This window comes from Mastigoproctus giganteus, chromosome 6 (assembly GCF_048544385.1).
Source record: "Mastigoproctus giganteus isolate SK-2022 chromosome 6, ASM4854438v1, whole genome shotgun sequence".
NCBI lineage: Eukaryota > Metazoa > Arthropoda > Arachnida > Uropygi > Thelyphonidae > Mastigoproctus > Mastigoproctus giganteus.
Genome location: NC_143580.1, coordinates 192,432,961 through 192,453,863, shown reverse-complemented (window position 1 = coordinate 192,453,863; position 20,903 = coordinate 192,432,961). Strand labels below are relative to the sequence as shown.

The 20,903-nt window shown below is 38.6% G+C and overlaps 1 protein-coding gene across 1 annotated transcript in view; it reads right to left on the bottom strand.

The window, feature by feature from the left end:
* LOC150084837 (1-phosphatidylinositol 4,5-bisphosphate phosphodiesterase-like) overlaps positions 1–20,903 on the bottom strand; it is a 314,913-nt gene that overhangs the window by 144,994 nt on the left and 149,016 nt on the right. The window contains exons 2-5 of the mRNA XM_090376641.1: positions 11,694–11,948; positions 7,175–7,261; positions 4,953–5,012; positions 478–615 (exon numbers count right to left, since the gene is read on the bottom strand). Coding sequence (XP_090232767.1) covers positions 478–615; positions 4,953–5,012; positions 7,175–7,261; positions 11,694–11,777 — 369 coding nt within the window. The 5' untranslated portion in view covers positions 11,778–11,948. The remainder of the gene's footprint in view (positions 1–477; positions 616–4,952; positions 5,013–7,174; positions 7,262–11,693; positions 11,949–20,903) is intronic.

Genomic DNA, 20,903 nt, shown 5'->3' with positions numbered 1-20,903 from the left:
CACTGGAAGATCAGAACCTGGTGTCAATGATGCTGATTTTTGGTTTTAACCAGTGGTTGAACTCCATACTGTAGGCGAGAGGGTAAAGGTGGAGTGGACTGCAAGGCAAGCCGGCCCAGAGAAGAATGGGTTGGACTTCTGTGGGATTTGTTATGCTAATTTTTGAGATGTAATGGCGATCTGGATAGTTATTGATGAGAAGTATGGTAAAGGGTGGGTTTACGCTTGAGGAGCTTGGGGGGGGGGACTCAGAAGATAGAGGAAACTGGAATCAGGTTATCGAGAAAAAATGGAGACGGGCATTTTAAACATAATAAACAAGCATAAACGAGTTTAGTGCCAAAGGCAACTGGAATCGTTTTTATAACTATTCTTGCGTATTTCATTAAGGTAACAGGATGAATGCCAAGAAAGATAGCTGCGAAATATTTATCAACTCGGCTGTTATTTAATACGTCACAAAAATGTTTGTTTTACCCTCGCAGTCTCTGCATCTGGACATACTACGTGGGTGTAATTGATGTTCACCATGTCTGTACCGCTACAAATCGTTAAAGAAACTTCTTCCAGGTTGTTTTTCGTCCTTCCCTGCAGTTCTGAGAGGAGTTTAGGATCCTGAAAGAAAAATAACATAAAATATATAAGGTTAAATTAAATTTCCTTATATCAAAATAGTTAATTTCACTAGTCTCTCTGGAAGCCATCAAATCATATAGATAAAGGTAACTTCATAACGTGTAATTAAAAGTTTCTATTCGTGTATTTAAAAAGATTTCTATGGCAACTGTGTGTCAGCACGATTAATAAATAATTATGCATATATCTATAATGAACTAGTTACTAACATACTGAATATATTATTAGTAATTTTCCCATTAAAGAAACACAAGAATTTTAAAATAAGTTCAATCCGTTTACTAGTCAAATATCTACCGGAGAACGTTATTGGAATACAGGATGGTTATGAAATTTTCTGTCGCCCTTATACATTAATAAATCAAAAACTATAAGTCGTATGGAAATTTTTCTTTCATTGTAATCAGTATGCATGAGATCTTTTTTTAAAACCACAAAAAAATTAGTTCGAAATTTCAAAATTTCAACACAATAGAGACAGGCGATTTATTCTCTCCAACGAACAAATAGCTTTTGCATTCGTTATAAAAAGAATGCCTCCGGGATCGGAGAATTCAAGCATTTGCTTGTCATGCGATCTTATTTTTCGTGTCAAGATTAAAAACTTGAAGCTGTAGCCTTTGAATTAAGTAACCAAGTACAGTCAAGCTCGTTTTAAAATATTACCTAAAGATAAAGGACTTTCAATTAAACTTTATTAAAAGAATGGAGACAGCGTTCTTGACGCCCTCAGAGAGTGTCAAAGACAGAAAAATGCCTCAAAGGCTTCCTTTCGAGAACTTATTAAATATTGTAAGGAGTTTCGAAGAAGGATAACTCCCAAACGTAGAAGCGGTCGTCTGTTATCATTTCAAGAAGTTGTTCAAAGAACTGATGAGGTGCAACAACAACAATCCCGATCAAACTGGTTGAGATTATAACGATGACTCCCGATCAAACAGGGAGGCTTATTAAAAGTCATCGTTTCTATTCTCAAACAAAGGCATTTGAGGATTGAACATAGGACCTTCTAATCGCACCATGAATGGTTCGATTAGAAGGTCCTATGTTCAATTTATATCATATAGAGAGGAGTCCGCCAAGGTGGAGTCCTTTCTGCACTATTTTTTTCTGCCGCTTTGGACCCCTTCCTCTCTACGCATCCTGACTGCAGCTCTTAGGCAAATGATATAAAACTCTTCATCTCGTCGAAACACGGTGTGACAAAACTGACGCAATCAACGCCCATGGCACTGCCCTAATAGAAGAACTTGACCATTATCTTGAGAATATTGGCCTATCCATAAACCCGACCAAGTCGGCACAAATGTCTTTCAGCAACCTGAAGAAGATGATGAACATAGACATCTACATCAATGGTATTAGGGTCCAGAAGGTCTCGCATCACACTGATCTAGGGATTACCTGTAATGAAGGCCTGACCTTCCAACAGCACTTCGCCAACACTAAGGCAAAAACTCTGTCAGTAATGTGGGCGATAAGACAGGAAATTACTGGAGAAAACAACCACAAACTTGCCACTCACTACATACAAACATGTCTTCTTCCTACTCCCATGTATGACATGCCTCGACGATCTGGTCCTCTGCTTCCCTCACTAACATAAAAAAATTCTTGGGTATCGAGTACTGGATTTTAAGGTGGTTGAACCGTGTTAATAGCCACCCTTTCACCATTGAGAAATCAATCGTGTATGCAAACCTTGGTTGCACCTCATGGAATCAGTTGCTCATTGCAGGAAATCTGCGCAACCTCTGTCAACTCCTCACCGATCGTCTTGATTCCCCAAATGCCCACAATCTTGTTGTAGGCCCTAGGCTTTCCCGCATCCTTTGCAATGACGGATGGGATTCCCTAAGAAGCTTATTACAGAATTTAACAATGCTTAGAAGGTTTTTTCCGTCTAGCATCCTCCAAACGTAAAACGCCCTGAAGATTGATCCCCACACGTTCTGTGATGAGAAAGCGTACAGATCTGAGAAGATACAGGACACGTACTACCATATACAGCCGTAGAAGTTTCCTGATCATCTCCTTCAGGATGGAATCTCCGTTGAACTCTACTTTTCTGAAGAATTAATCTGTTTTAAATTATTATTTGTTTGTATGTATATGTGTTAGTTGTGTGTATACGATACGTATGCATTTATATGTCTCTACCTTTTGCTTGTGTCACTGTATATATGCTTATGTGCTTTATTTGTTCGTATTGGATGGTATTCGTTGTATTATTTTATAGAAAATAATGTTTATATACGCGTAATTTATGTACGACTTCAATGTCTAAGTTATAATGTACAAATGTATATAGACACCCACCTAGCTGAAGGCTGTTCAGGGGTGAAGCATATGCAATAAATTGAATAATAATAATTATTATCAACGCATCAAAAACACCCGCATCGATTGGAATCACAAGACTATTAAAACCACATTTTTGATTTCGTCCACTGGGTGAGTGACAAGTTGCGCAGAAGCCAGAATGGTTATTTAACAGCCTATGGATAGATACAGCACACTTTCATCTTGATGAATCCGTGACAAACACAAATTGTAGAATTTGGTTTAGAGAAAACCTCACGTACACGTTGAGAAATCCCTCCACCCATTAAAAGTTAATGGCTGGAGTATGGTGTGGATTTACGACATACGCCATTACTGGTTCATTTTAATTTGACACCATTACCAATCAAGGGCATTTTGAGATATGTACAATTAACGGCACGCGATATCTTGGAATAATGCGGACCACAATTATCCCAGAGATTAATGAAAGCATATTTTAATGCGGGATGGTGCTACACCCCTTCCCCCAAGTAGTGGAAATGTGAAACAGCTCCTACGAGAAACCATCGTGGAAGAAGGAATTATTGGTCGCCATTTTAGGTCGGCGATCCTTCAAGCTCGCCGATGTTGTTGTTATTTGGTTTTTAGGAGCATTAGCAACTAATGCCACATTGCTCCGGGGATATGCGGTGGTCATTCCCTGACCTTTCCGCACCCTCCGTATTTGGTGGTCACGGGCTCGAACCCCGGTCTAATCAAGAAGCGTGTGCTACGCACTGCTGCTCCTGCCCACCTGGCTACGGAGGCACCAAGCTCGCCGATCTAACTTCAGCACACTGTCAGGATATCCGAAACACAGCGTTTACAAATGTTTCTTTTCAGTTCTTTCGGATCTGAAGAAGATCATTCTACAAGGAATTTTGAGGGTAGCTGTGGGGAACACAACACTTGTCTTGTCTTAGCTGCTTATTAGAAAAGCACAGTGGACACGTGGAGATTTGATCGTCAATTAGTAATTAGTGAAAACTTTACCACTGTGTTATTTTTCTAAATTAATCCATTCGCACTCCCCCGGTGGTCAAATTTCGAAAAACTCCACGTATACTGATTACAATGCGCAAAAAAAAACAAAAACATATTTTTCAAGTTATGAATTTTAAAAGTGGGAAAGGAATTTATAACTGCCCATTTGTAAAGGAGTACTGCATATCAAATGATTAAAAAAATTCCAGTATACCGACAAAACATTAATAAAATTACTGAGTAATTACAATTAACCTCTTATACATTATTAATAAAAATTCATATTTATTACGAATAAAAAATTCATATTTATTAGACAGAAAAATCAGATATTAGTTATAATAAACATTAAATAAAAATCAGATTAGATTAGATAAAAAATACACAAAAGGTTAGAATAATTTACAGAATAGACAGGTACAAGAATATTACTGTATTTTGTGGTATCGCATGGATTCGAACATGCAGTGGAGTGAGTGAGCGTTGTACTTGGGCAAAAATTACATGGCTGCGGTCTTGCAAAAAAAAAAAAAAAAGGGGGGGGGGGGTTTTCACACAAGGAATTGTGGGTACAACAACACAGCAAAGAATTCCGGATAATCTGCATCTTCATTACTTTGAAAGTCACTACGTTAATAAAGTATAGTTAAGAATAATAATGTCTTTATATTCGCATACATTTTATGGGTTTTTTACTTTAATATCAGTTCCAATTCATTCTACTATAAATTTACCATAAGGAATTAGCGTACCACATAATTCATATTTTATGAAATTTAAGATAAAACACATTACGGTTTGTGATTACTGATTGAGCGCCACTATTTTATTATACTGTTTGTGACAGTCTTTATATGGTACACATCTGTACTCCATGTAACTTTTAAACGTGTTAGAGGTTGATAAAACAGGTTCGCTACCTCTAAACCACACGTACTGATAAAAAAAAAAAAAAAAGACAGCTGAATGTAAAATGCACAATTTAAAATATAATAAAATACAATTACCTTTGGAATCCCACCTGCTCTAATATCGTTGACTTGACACAACTCCAGAACTTGCCCATCCTGAAATTCAAAGCATCGTAAATTTCACGCTTATAAGAGGGATCGTCAAAAGTTCTGAGAACTGGCTATATAAAATGTATTAATAAATTATAGAATTGGTTATTTACAGCTTAATGTCATAAAATAACATTAAAAATTTGTATATCAATGTTTGTATGCAGTTTCGAAAGTTTATTTCTTTTTGTGTTAGATGGAAGAAGAACGAATGTACTTCTCCACTAATGTTGGTGTTCCCCAAGGTTCAGTTCTTTCTCCCACTCGTTTCCTCTTGTATATTAATGATCTTCTTCCATTGACTGGAAATCCTAATCACAATTTTGATGATGATGCCACATTGCACTCCACCTTCCAGTTCGAGAAAATTTTCTCTGCATAAACAGCGTCAACTTCTCGAATATCCACTACCAATTCCTTAAATACTGATCTCAAGGTAATTCTCCAATGGAGAAAAAATAATTTAGTTAATTTCAATCCTTCTAAAACTAAGTCCTGTCGCATATCTCGCAAAAGGATTTTTCTGCTCCTATGCTTATCTTCGATGACACTCAGATTTCTTGACAAGATCACATATCTATTATGGATTACCCTGATTTCTAATGTCTTGGCATAAGCATATCACAAATATTGCTTATTCTGCGTCTAAAAAACTGATTGGGTTTTCTCTTTCGATCTTAGCGTTATTTTTCTTCTAAATAGCTAGTCACTTTGTACCAATCCCAAACCGCCCTATCATGAAATATTGTTCCCACATCTGGGGGTGATGCCCCATAACCTCTCTCTCAATCTTCTAGATTCTATTCAAAAGGGGACGGATAAGTTAATTAATGATCTTTCTCTTAGACGTTCTATTTCTGCTGCATGCGTCTTCTATAGATACTTCCATGGGTAGTTGTTCTGAAATGGCTTCTATAATTGCCCCTCCCAAAGCAGTTTCCCAACACTTGCCGCAACCTATCAAGTTTTACTGTCCAACTTCAAACTCACAGAACCAACTTTTCTTCTTCCTCATTTATCTGTTCAATTTCGGTTTTCTGGAACAACCTCCCTTCACACGTATTTCTTGAAAAGTACAATCTACAGAAATTCAAGCCTAATGTCAACAAGTATCTTCTTTCGTCTTGCCAACCCACGCATGGTACTAAGTACTATACGTTCTAATATCTTTAGTTTTTGGGGTTTTCATAAAAATCACTTTAAATCTACAGATATCAATACCTAATTCAGGAATATAAAATGTATATGCAGTGAAACTCATATTTTTCATGACGGAAACTAATTAGTTTCGACGTTGCGGATTGTTATTAACTACAGACCTTTAAAACAAATATGGTTTTATAAGTACAAAAGTTACCACCAATAATTCACTAACTTCAACTATGACATTAGTGCATTTGTATCACTGCTACACAGTTGAATTTTTTCGACAAACAGAAGTTTGTACATTGGCTCATTATTGTAACATCTCATATTGTAAAATCCTTCAAATAACTATTGTCATAGTTTTGAATTTTGCATAGTTTGAGGCTTTTTGCCCTAAAATATTATTAGTTTAACTTTAAATGAAAAACCAAATTTTCCACAGCAGACTGCAAGTACTGTGGAATACATTGACAATGGCATGCAACGCCTATCCATCATTTACCACTTAGTGTCCAACTGCTACAGCCGCAGGTTTCTTCTCGTAAAAGACAGACTTCTTAGCGTTATTTATAAAACACTACTGCCGCCTTGCGCTGCTAGTCTATGAATTAGCTGCCACGGCTCTGGAACGTCATTTCCTATGGTAATAGAACGGAAATCACTAAGCGTAGTCTATCGATGCATTTCACATAATTTTTTTGGTGCCCCATAACCTCAAAAAGGAAAGTGACGAAAGAAGCATTGAGTGAACCTTTTTAATTAATACACGAAATCGAAGCTAAATCTTTGATTTCATTGTTCGTTGTGTGTGTGTTGACAGCAACTAGTTTGGATAAAATTGTATTTATATTTTAAAAAGAAACAAAATCTAACATTCTTATGCTTGAACTATTTTTTACAGTAATGCATATTTGATTTCTTTCCAGACTTAATTCGTTAATAGGATGTAACAAACCACACTGTTTATGCCCAATCTCTCATTCAAAACAGTTTTTATCAAGTATTCTAATTAATCCTCTTACCTTCCCTTCACTTTTCCAGTAAATGAAAAACCCAAGTTCGTCAACTTTGAATAGGGCGTTTGGTTCATATACTAACTGTTCCTTCTCCTGAAAAATATAAAAACATTAAACATTTTTAATGAAATGATTTGATTTAAAACGAAATAATTTATTTTTTAAAATAAAGTTATCCAATTTAATTTAATTTAATTTAATTATTTTTAAATAAAATAGTATTACGACGTTGCAAAGAAAATAAAAGCCTTAAACTATCACTGAGCACGGAAGAGTTAAATTTCTTCTTAATATTTAATCTTCACAGATGATAATAGTACAAATCTGCTAGAGCAGTCATCAGGATGTTTTTATTCGTTTACGGCAGAAATACTTCCAGAGTAATTTTCCATCAAAATGGAAGAGAAAAAATAATATGGCTGTCTGAAGCAGGGGGGGGGGGAAAGCACCGTGTTCCACGAATATGAACAAAATACCACAAAGACATCGTATCAAGTAGCTGCGAAATGGGATCATAAAATGAATCCATTCTTGTAGGGCAAATCGTAAACAGCGTGAATGTTTTGCAACACGGCATTTATGAATTTTAGCAAAAAAAAAAAAAAAAAACCAATTTGAAACCGCTGCAGTTCAGTTTCCTTATTTTATCCAAATTTGTCAGAAGGTCAAGGAATCAAGAGGAAAGCCCTTTTATGCTGGATATTTCTATACTTATTTAACACAGCTTCTGTAGGTGATATTGCTTGAATGGCAAAAATAACAAAATATGCAAATTTGTAATGATTAAATTTACAAGAGGGATTGAGAACATGGAAGCTGTAAACATTTTTTGAAAGCGTAAACTTAATTGGGTTGGTTGGTTGGGTTTCAGGCTCATCAGAAACTTAGGCTATATTGAGCCGCATATATTATGTTTGTAAATTGCGCGTGTTCTCTGGTCGATTTTGTTTTCTGGAGGAAAAACCAGAGTTTCCAAGAGAAAAAGCAATGCTACTCTCGCCTGAGACCGACTAACTCAGCCATGTTGTGAAAAAGTCCCATAAAAATTTCTCGAGTCACTAACGGAATTCGAACCCAGGTCTTTTACACCCATTGTGGGGAGGATGGTGATTATACCAACTATACTACCCACGAGGGCAACTTAATTGGGAAAGTTAATATCCAAGTATGCTGGAAGGTTATTCAGGGCAGCGATGAACGCTGGCACTGTTTCTCCCGAAAATTAGTCAGTATTTCTTCAATAAGAATCAAACTCAATCATTCCAGAAAGATCTGTTTCGGCAATATGGCTTAAAAAATCGACAAACGTCGTAAACTGCATCAATGCATGACAATACAACCATCGTTTATTTATTAAATGCCATCAAACAGGGATAGAAATACCGACTACCAAACTAAGTGCACAAGCTGAAAAGGAGTTAGAAATAATAATAATTCAGATTTATATACAGTAGTTTAGTGGATGTTCACTAGCAATAAAAATATAAATAACAAAAATATATGGAAGTTTTTTAAAGTTTACAAGGAATGTACATTCAGTATTTATTTAAAAAATTATTTATTAGAGAAGTTTCAACGAAGTTTTAGTTTGTTTTGAAGTTGTAGTTATAAAAATGATATCCGTTTTTTTAAACAGTTTGGTTCCTCTCCTGTAAAAACGATTAGTCATACGATGTTCCCATTTTTTTGGGTTCTAAATAGTAATGATTTTAGTAGATTTAGTGGCACACTGAAATTAATGTTTTATTCATGAAACAAAAGCATCGAGAATAATCAGAGTATTTCTTTGTGCTGCGACATCTTAAGAAATGAAAAAAAAAAAAAAAAAAAGAATAAGGGTGAGAGAAACTAAGCATGGCGATTCCTTTAAACGTTTACTGCACACGAATTGGTTTTATAATTTCCCTATGGCATAGGCACTGTTTCTCAACTGAAATTATGGTCGCACTGGGTCTCATTGCTTGGTGATAGCTGTCTTGTGGAAAGTCTTTCTCACTATTATCTTCTTGTCAGAACTGATGGAAATGTGTTCTCTCTCTTGTTTGAAGGTTCTTTCCAGTAATACTGCAAGGATCTGATTTTTGTTCCCCTGTAAAAGCTGCATCAGTGGAGAGTTCCTTCGCTCACCACATCTGTATAGCTGGAATTTTTTCGAAGCAGATTTTAATAATTTATTGTTTGAGGGCATATACACTGAGTGACCACTTTATTAGGTACGCTACATAATGAATAGTAGGTCCTTTTTACCACTTGGGATTTTTATGCATGGACCCAACGAAGTTTCGAAAGCATGACACAGGAATGCTGATTCAAATGCTTCCCGGTTGCTGCAAATTCGATGGTTGCGGGTCTTTGCTCCGAAGAGCTCATTCTACCTCATCCCACAGGATCCTAATTCACTCTTATGTTCCCGAAAATAGTTCTAGCCAATTCTGGTCTTGTGACATGGCACATTGCCCGGTTGGCAGAATCCAACAGGGCAATACTCCAGATGAATCGTGCAGGAATAAAAGCATGCGCCTGGTCAGAAAAAAATCCAGATTACTTGTGGCATACAAATGTTTCTCCACTGGTCTCAAGGGACGCAATGTGCACGACGAAAACACTCCCCACACCATTACACAGCCACTACTAGCCTGCACTGTTCATACCTGGCAGGACGGCTCCATGGACTCATGCTGTGCTCGCCAAATTCTGTCCTCCGATCAGCGTGAAATAGCACGGGCTTCCACAGGGGTGGATGCCAGTTCGGTCGCTGGTTACGATACTCTATCAGTGACCAGGTAAGCGAGTTCTGCGTTCAAAAATGCTTCTTTGGTTGCCACCGTTCTACTGGGTTATTTAACAGATTGTAGCCTTTCTGTTACCCTGCACGTCACGTGTCAACCTTCATTGTTTCTTGCACCAATGAGTTGTTTCCGCTCAAAGGATTCCGTTGGCTGGATGTTATTTGGTTACTGGACCAATTAAATACACTCAGGACAGTTTACACTAAGATGATTATTCTGCACTCGGGACAGTTGCACGTGAAAATTCCTGCAGGTTTTCAGAGTCCGAGATACTTATACCAGGGAGTCTGGCGCCGACTACCATGCCATGTTAAGGGGCACTGAATCATTCTTGATTCAGGGGCACGTGAAACGAGTAGATGTACCTAAGAAAGTTGCCACTCAGTGTATAACAATGCCATAAAAATTCATATTTTATTTATTAAAATGTCAATTCCTTTAACAGAATTCGTTTTAGAATATCTTTTCGTACAATTTTATTTCAAACAGACGCTATTAAATATGATATTCAACAATTCACCAGTATGTATCTTTTTAGCGATATTTCATAGTAAGAACAAGTAATTAATGGCAGTTATTGTGCCATTCTTAAAATTATCTTTTACTTTTTAAATTATTTTTTAATTTATTTAAATGGCAGTTTATCGATTTTGGATTAGATCGCTTTTAATTTAATGCTGTTCGACATTTTATTTTACAGTAAGGCCAAAAAAATGCAAGAAGTGGTCTTTTTTTGTATCAGCCTAAAAATAAATAAAACAGAATATTCAAAGAATTCCAATTTTCATAATGGTAACGATCCAATTCCGCTTTGCACTTAGCCAGACTCACTGCCACGCTAGGGGGCAGCTTATTCCAATGTTCAAAAACTCACTACCCTTGAGTGAACTTCGTGAAATCAAGTCTTCCGTTATTCCGTGTAATAAATTCGTTGTGGGGTGTTCGTTCATCGGGAACCTCGCAACGAATTCACTTACAACACTAGACTGTAGTACGCTTAATGTTATATTTCTGCGCAGAACTAATGTTATATTTTTGATTACATATTATCAAGCGTGCGCACCACAAGAAATCAGAAAGTGTAAGGCGTTATGACATTTATTAAGGAAATAACATTAGCGGGAGAATATTAGGCGCCACCTACACATAAATTGCATATAAAGCACAAAATATGTAAATTGAAACTGCAAATGAGCTCACGACAGTAATACACTGATATTATTAATAAATAAATGAAAATATATGAAGCAGTCGTGTAAGTGAACTCGAGTTATGTTAACTGGATCTTAATCCTTCGGGGAGGTCAATGCACTTGTCAACTAATTTCATCGCATCAGTGAGTTACTCTGGAACATGACCGTGCCAAAGAGACCTTTAAAGGTTATGCGGGAATGATGCCATAAAGTTTTCCTTTATTTTAAAACCAGTAAATTAGTTTTAAAATAGGTTTCTTCTCTTACAAATCGAACGTTTCAGCCACGTCAGTGAAATTTGACTCCTCGGCATTATCGTCACAGTATTCCCAAGAGCACATTTATTTCTCAATAAATACTACCAACGAAGGTACTCATACGGTGGACTTTGTTTCGTGCCTGCACTTTGGAGCCAGGTATCGGGTTTTAGATTGTTTTGGTTCAACACCCACACAAGAGGAACGTGTCACAATAATAGCGCTAAACAGAGAATACTGAATTAGGCCTTTTCTGTTGTAATATAATAGTATAGGCATCACTTACCTCTTCCCACCTGTCGAAAACACACCCTTTGAGTAGAGGTTCGGGCACAGGAATTTGCCAGTTAAACTCGTAGGCTTTTGTCATTTTGGGTCTGCCTGGGATGTAGTGCACGGTAACGGCCGGTACCCACTAGGGGTCTCCTACGAGGACGACGTACACCGACCCATGTAGTATTCTGAATGCAGCAGCAATTCTATGGTCCTTAGCAGATTTCTCCTGGAAGCCCTAATTGAGATTTGCTGACGTAAGCGGTCTCTGCAAAATAAAAGAAAATTTGCAACTAATTATGAAGCCTTACGCAGGCTAGCATTAAAGCGGAACTCTTACACATGCTCTTCAATTATACAGGCTAGTCACGAGTGCTTTACTGATGGCCGCTGGGTGAACAGATTACTGCGGAAATTTCTTGCCAAGTCATGTACGCGCTGATGAAAATGACGGGACAGCAATTTATATGCAGCGATGAAAAACAAATCAAGCATTATTAATCAAAGATTGGGCAAACACTGAAGCAAATTAAGTCCACTAAGACACTAAAAGCGTGGATTACTTTAGTATGTTAAAATGCAGTCTGACTTGGCGACAAGTTCAACCATTACGAACCGATTCCGAGAAGTCTGTGTGCGCGTGCGTGCGCACATAGGGTGGACGTTTATTATTTTTTCCAAAAAAAAAAAAAAAAAAAAGGCCAGGAGAAGTCTTCATACTGCTTCTGTAAATTTCATATATTATGGGGATAAGTTTGCCTGTTCGAAGGACCCAAATTTTTGTGTGGAAAACCGCCCATAAAAATACTCTCCAAGTCTCGATAGGAGTCGATCCACAACTCATGGTGTAGAACAGTAATTGCAAACACTGTGCTAGCGGCGATGGCTTGTGTGCAGGATGGAGGGAATTATCCTTGAATTCCAGGATTCAAATTGGCATCTTTGATTCATCAGGCAAATTCATTTTACTATAAATAATACTTGGTCTTCGCGGTAGCACAATGGTTAAAATCACCGTCCTACCCCACACGCGGAGGAAGAGGTCTGGGTTCGAATTCCGTCAATGAAGCGAGGAACTTTTATGGTCCTTTTTCACGGGGTGTTGTTTTTCTTTTTTTTTCAAACAGAGAACACACAATTTACGGGCATCATACACAAGAGTGGATGAGTTTGTCTTCTCGGGTAACACTAATATGAAATTCTGTATTTATTTGAATTTAATTTATTAATCTTTAAGACATTCCATAAAACAAGTAGGGATCCGCATTAGGATGGTTGGTTGGTCGTTGTAGGGTTTTAGGCGCATCAGCAACTTCGGCCACATTGCGCCGTATATAATGTCTGTAAATTGCGTGTGTTCTGTGGTCGAATTGCTGTTTTCTGGACGAAAAATCCGAGTTTCCGGAAGGAAAAATCATACTGCACTCGCCTTGGACCGACTAATTGAGCCAAGCTGTGAAAAAGATCCATAAAAATTCCTCGCTTCATAACGGGATATGAACTCAGGTGTTTTCCTCCGGGAGAGGAGGAATCATATTAAATAATAAATAAATTTTCTGTTTATACTCCGGGACGACCGAACGGTCAGAGGAGTTCACAAGATAGACAGAATACAAGAAACAGCACCGTATTCAGCAGTCACAGGCTTGAACCCAGGTCACTCAAGACACGTGTACTTATGCACCCGCGCGCCTGACCACTAGGCTACGGCGGCCTAGCAGATATTAACTGTGCTACCCACGAGGGCCGTATTAGGAGTTCAATTAACTAGTTGAAAGGCGCCTCCGTAGCCAGGTGGGAAGGAGCAGCAGTGCGTAGCACACATTTCTTGATTAGACCGGGGTTCGAGCCCGTCACCACCAAATACGGAGGATGCGGAAAGGTCAGGGAATGACCACCGCATATCCCGGAGCAATATGGCCTTAGTTGCTAATGCTCCTAAAAACCAAATAACAAAGAAAAAACAAACAAACTAGTTGAAGACGATGTGCCAGTTAAGTCATTTAAATGATGAAAAAATATACTGTACAGATAACAATATGTAATTCATATATGTAACTTTTCTACTAACTCTTGCAGGCCATTTACCATGATAATCGATCATGATGGATCTCCACCTGTCATACTGAACGCATATTCAATGTTTACCTTGATTTTTCCGACAGAAAGGCACTAGAAGAATCCTTTGATACGAAGATTAGATGTGTGTTAGGCGGCAGGGTAACTAAAATATGTATGTAACAAAAAAGGTTCTGTTTATCTGCATTTCCTGGTGTTTCTCCTTAAAAGGGGAACTTTTTTCTCCTACATGGACTATATAATATCTTAGACCATTCCCAACAGTTTACCAACCAAGTACCTTATACTCCCCTTTTACTGCCATTGTATAAGAAAGCTTCAAGAGAAAGCAGTGCTGAAACAGGTAACCAACCAGATCATTGCTCACTGGCTCAGCAAATTCACTATATATACTTTGCAATACCATGACTTAGATTCTTAGATCGTTTGAGGAGAGCTGAGGTGGCAGCCACCAATCCGGATTTACATGCTGCTTTCAATAGCGTCACCATTCCAGCAATGCTTAAGCTCTTTCAAAATTGCCCTCGTGGGTAGCACAGTCGGTAGCACAGTAAGATCGTCGTCCTCTCCACGCCGGGTGGAAAAGACCTGGGTTCGAGTCCCGTCGATGACGGGAGGAATTTTTATGGGCCTTTATCACAACGTGGCTGAGTTAGTCGGTCTCAGCGAAGGTGGCATGGATTTTTCTCCCAGAAACGGGTTTTTCGTCTAGTAAACAGAAAATAGACCTCAGAACACACGTAATTTACAGACAACATACACAAAGCCTTAGTCGTTGATACTCCTAAAACCCCAATACTACAACATACCTTCAAAATTACTACCACATCACATGCCATGTTCCTGACATCCGTTCTTGACAATAAAACCATCCAACTCCATAGAAAATCATGTGCCTACTAGACAAATACAAGGAGTTGTCCAATCTGGAATTCTTTTTTTTTTACAGCCCTAATTAATCCGCTAATCCACAACAGAACAGATATGATATATGCGAATGACTTAAATCTCTTGGAAAAAATAAATTCGATCGACGAAGCAGAAGGTACTTATCAACAACCTTATCAGAAATACAAAGTACCTCACAAGATTTGACCTGCAAGTTAACCCAAAAAAATCTCCCGTAGTGGTCTTTTCACTTCAACCCACGCCAACCATAATTCACCTTATGATTGATGTAGTCCTTGCGCCGAAACGCAAAAAGATCTGGGTGCGATCTCTGAATCGGAAATGATTATTCCATCGTCATATTAGAGGGGAAAAAAAAAAAAAAAACGAAATGCTGAAATGCAAAGCAGCACCCGCTACACATTCAGAACTTAATCTAATCCAATAAATTCAATTAGATGATGCTGTGAATTTAACTAGCCTTTCAATCTTAATTCATGAAAGTCTGCTTTTCATCATTAAATTTCATCATAATTGCTGGGAGAATCTCCGCGTCCATTATTTACGACTGCGCGTGCGCGTGCTGGAGGACCCCCGAACCGCCTATCAGCTGCAATCCCAAGCAAGAAGCTTGGGATTGCAGCTGAGAAATGGTTGGGGGGGGGGGGAGAAGTCAAGGAAACTGTCAAGTCCTAGTTCGGACTTATTTGGACTTTTGCCTTTTTATTTTAATCTGTTTTGTTTTTCCTTTCATTTTAATTTTATTATAGCTCTTATATGATACGTCCAGCGAGATATCACTTCTGCAGCTTTTTAACCCCGTGCAGCACTTCATTTGATGAATTAAAAATCTGGTAAACACAACACGGCGTTGGTGCAGTAACTTTCAAAACTGCATCAAAAAACTTCATCGAATTTGTTTACATAAATCTTCAAGATTGAATTTACTCCCCAGATAAATAAGAACCGACCTGTCGTTTGGCAAGACTCGTGACAATTCCCATTCCAGGTTCTTCCGCATTAATTAGATTATCTTTTGAAATGGCCGCTTTAGACCGCAGTGTATGCTACAAATATGGCTTAAAATTAGTTTCAAACAAAGCATCATTATTTTAAATATTTCAGAGGGATATTTATAAATATACAGTCCCTATATACAGATAGACTGTATCTACAGTATAACTATGCGGCTCGCATATTTACTTAAAACGTATAAGCATCCATGTATGTCTTATTTATCTGACGTACTCGTAGATGCCACGTCATGCTCCCCCCCCCCACAGCTTGAATTATTGCAATTTTATTCAGGCATCTTTTTTTTATTTTTTTATTAATGGATCTTATAAGTAATTCGAGGAGCTAAAGCATCTATCGAGACACTAAAATGCGACGCCTTATAAAGTTTCCGATTCTCGATTTCTTTAAAAAAATCTGATATCAAATTTATTTTACAGTTTATTTTTATCTTTCCTACCTTTTAAGAGGGTAGGTTTTGTTGCGCTCTTCACTGTTATGAAGAGGAAGCGCAGTTGTGGGAAATCAACAGTGGCGTCCCCTCCACAAACACTTACGAAGAGGAAAGATTTTGTATTTATTTTATTGCCATTATTTTAAAATTTTTTTAAATATTTTCGTACCATATGCTCTCTCCAGATTCGCTTGGACCCATTCACAACGATGTCGAGGTCCGCTACGGTTCGTGCTTAGTTGTGGCCCACCTCCTCGAGGTGTAGATGGGCAGGGTTTTCAGGTGATTGCCTTCCTGGTGGCAAAGAGACCAGAAACAACTAAACAACACACACACATACACTGCGCAAACATAACATTACAACATTTTTGTCCGTTCTACAAAGTTCTGCATCATCACAGTAGACCACGGTGAAGTTGAACCAACGTTCCAGCGCCATCCTACAAAAGATACTATACACGTGCTTTTACCCATTGATGTATAGTAAAGCTGAGCTTGCTGTATCGTATTCCATAGACTTTCTGGATAAGCGTTAATCACTGGCGATGAATTCAGAAGATTTGATATTTTTTACAGGTGGAAACCGAACAACACTTCGCACCTCTTCACAGTTAGTACATCCAGTTAGTTGCTTCGCAATTTTCAAATAGTTTAAAATCATGCGACTGAATCTGATCAGTGCTGCCACCTAATAATATAATGCATTCTCACATAGCTGACCCGTTTCGCGTGCAGCTCGTTAGGCGGCTATCTTTTGTGTAATGGAAGTAACAAAATTCTGTTTAGTTAATGATCCCTACCTTTGGAAGAAGTAGGCGTTACTCATTAAAACCCTTCCTTTATTATTTCGATATACGGACGCGAATGTAGGTCGTTACCAAGCGTGATAGCTAAATCTAATTATCTAAGAGGCTTCGCTTCAAATGCTGTAATATTTCTGGGCTAACGTCTAACTTTGACTAGCAGGCTCGCTGCGTACAACAGCCCCCAAACATAGGTTACACAACCTTCGTTTGCTTTTCGACATTGATAAGAAAAATAGACCTTCGTTATGAAACCATAGAAACCATAGCAGACCCAAATTTCCAGAAAGTTATGATGTTTGTACCTTAAATATCTTTAGAGTATGATGAGAAAACTTGTGATTTCCTCACTGAATTTGCATCTCAACGGAATCCCGCGTGTACCTTTGAGATGCAGTAAGCCAAATACTGTACTTTGGCACTCCAAACCTAGCTGAGATTCGGTACCATCCGAATCTCAGCTTTCCCCCCCCCCCCCCAAAAAAAAAAACTTACTGTCAGCCAAATAATCACGTACAAGCAAAACTAAACATTAACCTTTCATCAAATTGTAGTTGTTGTAATAGCAGGGTTTTAGGAGTATCAGCGACTAAGCCCAAATTGCTCCGTATATACTGTTTGTAAATTGGGAGTGTTCTGTGGTCGATTTTCTGTTTGATGGACGAAAAACGCGAGTTCCGGGAGAAAAAACCATGCTACTCTCGCCTGAGACTGACAAACTCAGCCACGTTGTGAAAAAAACTCATAAAAATTCCTCACGTCATCGACGGGATTCGATTCGGGGTCTTTTCCACCCGGTGTAGGGAGGACGGCAATTCTACCAACTGTGCTTTCCGTCAAGTCCAATCAGGATGAGATCTTTGTTCAAATCCATAAAGGCATTCAGATGTGTGTTCAACAACAAATTCCTACTAAGTCATCACATATCCAGAATGAAAAGTGTACATTTCAGCAGCATCTTAAACGGCAGACGTTTTACAGGCGTTTCAGGCTTATAGTCACGCAAGAATAGGCTAAGTCTCACCACAGTGGACTTCTTGTGGTGCGCATCAGTTGCTAGCCTTTGAATGGCAATTTCGATATTAGGCATCATCTGTTAACCGCATTCAGACAATTGTGATATTTGAAATGCACAGACATCATTGGATTTTAATGCAGGAACAGCTACACTTCTTGGCCCAAATCATTGCAAAATTCCACTCCAAACGTTTTCAGTCCACTGATGTATTTCCAGGAGCCCTTCGAGATATCCCACCCTAGCACGTGCTGAGAACTAGTTTCTTTTCAATGAGACTTTCGAAGCATTAATATAAATTGTCCGGAAATACCTGAAACATTAATTATTACAGCGAAAGTTTTGTTCCGACGACATTCGTTGTAATGGAATCTCGCCGTACTGCTTATATTATAAACACATTCATTCGCTCAGCTCGTCTTACAGGTTTCAATATGTGTGGCAACTAAAAAGTCTCCTCCACACGAAGATTCACATCTTTTCAACTGCAGCGATCACGTATTCCAAAAATATGGCAATTACTTTATCTGCAAAAAGATCCACAACAGTAGCTAATGGTGTGAAGATATGCAAATGGACCGTCTCATGGGAATGGGCAGTACCAATGACTTTCAACACTACTCCAATACCGCCTTTCACCAAATCTGCATTAGCCACTCCAATGCGAGCGGTTTATTTACGGGCCGATTACGGATCTAATTTCACGTGACTGACCAAATTCAAAAAAAGTAAATTGCGCTGCAGGAAAGAACAATGGCGATTATGAAATAATACCGAACTTCGAGTAAACTCTCCACGCCACTTCCCATAAAATACGCAATAACAGTTATCCATTCCACTATCTTTTCCACCCTTATTAAATTTGCTGTAATGACGGACACCGACTGCCAAAGCTACTTCCGCGAACGTTACGTATCCAGTGGTGCAATAGACGCGAAGTACAACGGAAAATCCATTTCTATCTCGCAGAGACATTCGAGGCAATTCCTCTTTTATGATCTCGGACAAAAAGTATTCAGATTAGTTACTCTAATGACCAAATAAAAGGGAAGGTTAGGGAGAAACTGTTCGATATCGTTGAAGGAAGAGCCAACTGCGGAAAGAGAAAGAATTAACGATAAATTCTATGGCACGTTTCGTATTGAATCTTCCTCACAATGCACGCAGAAGCTGCAACTCAATAAACACAATTTGACGAGGGCGGTAGAAATGGAATATTGTTTGATAATGGGAAGTGTCTCTGCCGAAGCAAAGAATTCTTCTGTCAGTTTTATGGTGTCTTTATTCCACCGGAATACACGACACAAATGCAGGGTTGCCGTTACGAAAAGACTCCGAAAGGAAGAACGAATGATCGGAAAGAAAAAGAAGCGATAATAACGGTTAAGACTGCTTTGAAGTGCAAGCGGAAACTGTAATATTGTTGTAATAAGCGAAGAGCTTCCTTTGTGATGTGGGCATAACCCTTCATTAAGCGTTGTAACGACACTTACAGTGGCTATTACGTGAGCTTCTACAGCCCATTCTTCCATACATTCGCGCTTTATCACCGCTCCTTACTAATACAACCTTTCCGCAAGCAGTGGAATGGATTCGGTGGTGGCACCTGGGGCTTAATGTATCCAGCGCTTTTAAACGCGTCGCAAACACGCTACAGCATTTCGCTTAAATTCATTTAAATCTTCGAGTCTCGAGTAATTTATTGGCGAGTATAAAACAACGAAAGTTCTCGATCTGGCGTGACATGTACGAGGGATGATTAAAAAGTTTCCGGTTTGCATTTAAAAAAATTCCGCCGTCACTTTCAACTTGGTGTCTCCACCCAAGTATTGTCCCGAGACTCGAGACAGCGAGTCAGGCGATTTAATCCGCATCTCTGCAATTTCACGAAATCGCTGCCTTTGAGTGCAGAAAATTACTTTGGGGAACAAGAATCGCAGGGAACTCGATTTTAAGAATACGCAGACAGGTAACTATAGCTACGTTACTCTCAGTCAGATAGCACATTCAGGCTGACGTGAGCGGTTCAAGTGTAAGCTGATCTCTCTCTTTTTTTTTTTTTTAAGTAGATCGTACATCATGGCTTTACTACGAAAATGTCTTCAAATCAGCGTAGGGAAAATCACTTACTGCTCATGTCAGTCAGTGTGTTTTGATCTAACAGCTGAGAATTAATCGCATTTCAGAGCTAGAAAAACGCGGAACGTACTGAAGGAAATGCTCTGGAGATGCTTATAAGGCAGAATCGCTGTATTCGTCTCAAGGGGAGACCACTATGACGACACCATGGAATACCTGGTAAGCGACAACGTTTTTTAAACAAGTCAGGCAATGAACGCATGCGTTACTTTCAGGCCCGTGTGATTTCTTAAATTAATTGATTTTATTCGTTTTTGTTAATAATAAAAGTGAAAATAGGTATGAGCAAACTGTTTGCTACTTAGTGCATCGATCTCATATTGGGGAGGCACTTCGCTATGAGCTGCTTGGTATAGCACTACTGTAAATAACAGTGCTCATCTTCACTTTAAATGGAAGCCCAACAACACTGGAGCCTATGCTCAATGGCTCTTCACTTCCACGCGTTCAAACACACAAAGATCTGGGATTCGTATTCGATTCCAAGATATCATTCATCGAGTATATTAACCTCATACATTCGAGGCTAATTTCTCTATGCTGGGTCTCCAAGCAACAGCTGTTCCACACCAATTACCACTTGCTATAAAGATTTATCGTATCGAATCCATAACCGGTAGTCCTATAAGCCTCAGAGATATGGGCTTCAGCTGCCGAATCCAACCCTAAAAGGTTATTTGCCGGGGAATTCAGGCTGTTAAAATGGGCCAACACGAAGCTCCACCTTCCCCCAGCTCTCAGAGCAACGCTGTTAGCAGATGTTCTTCAACTGCGCAGGTTGCGATCCTACATCAGAGAAGGAAGACTGATATTCACGATCAAGATGGCCAC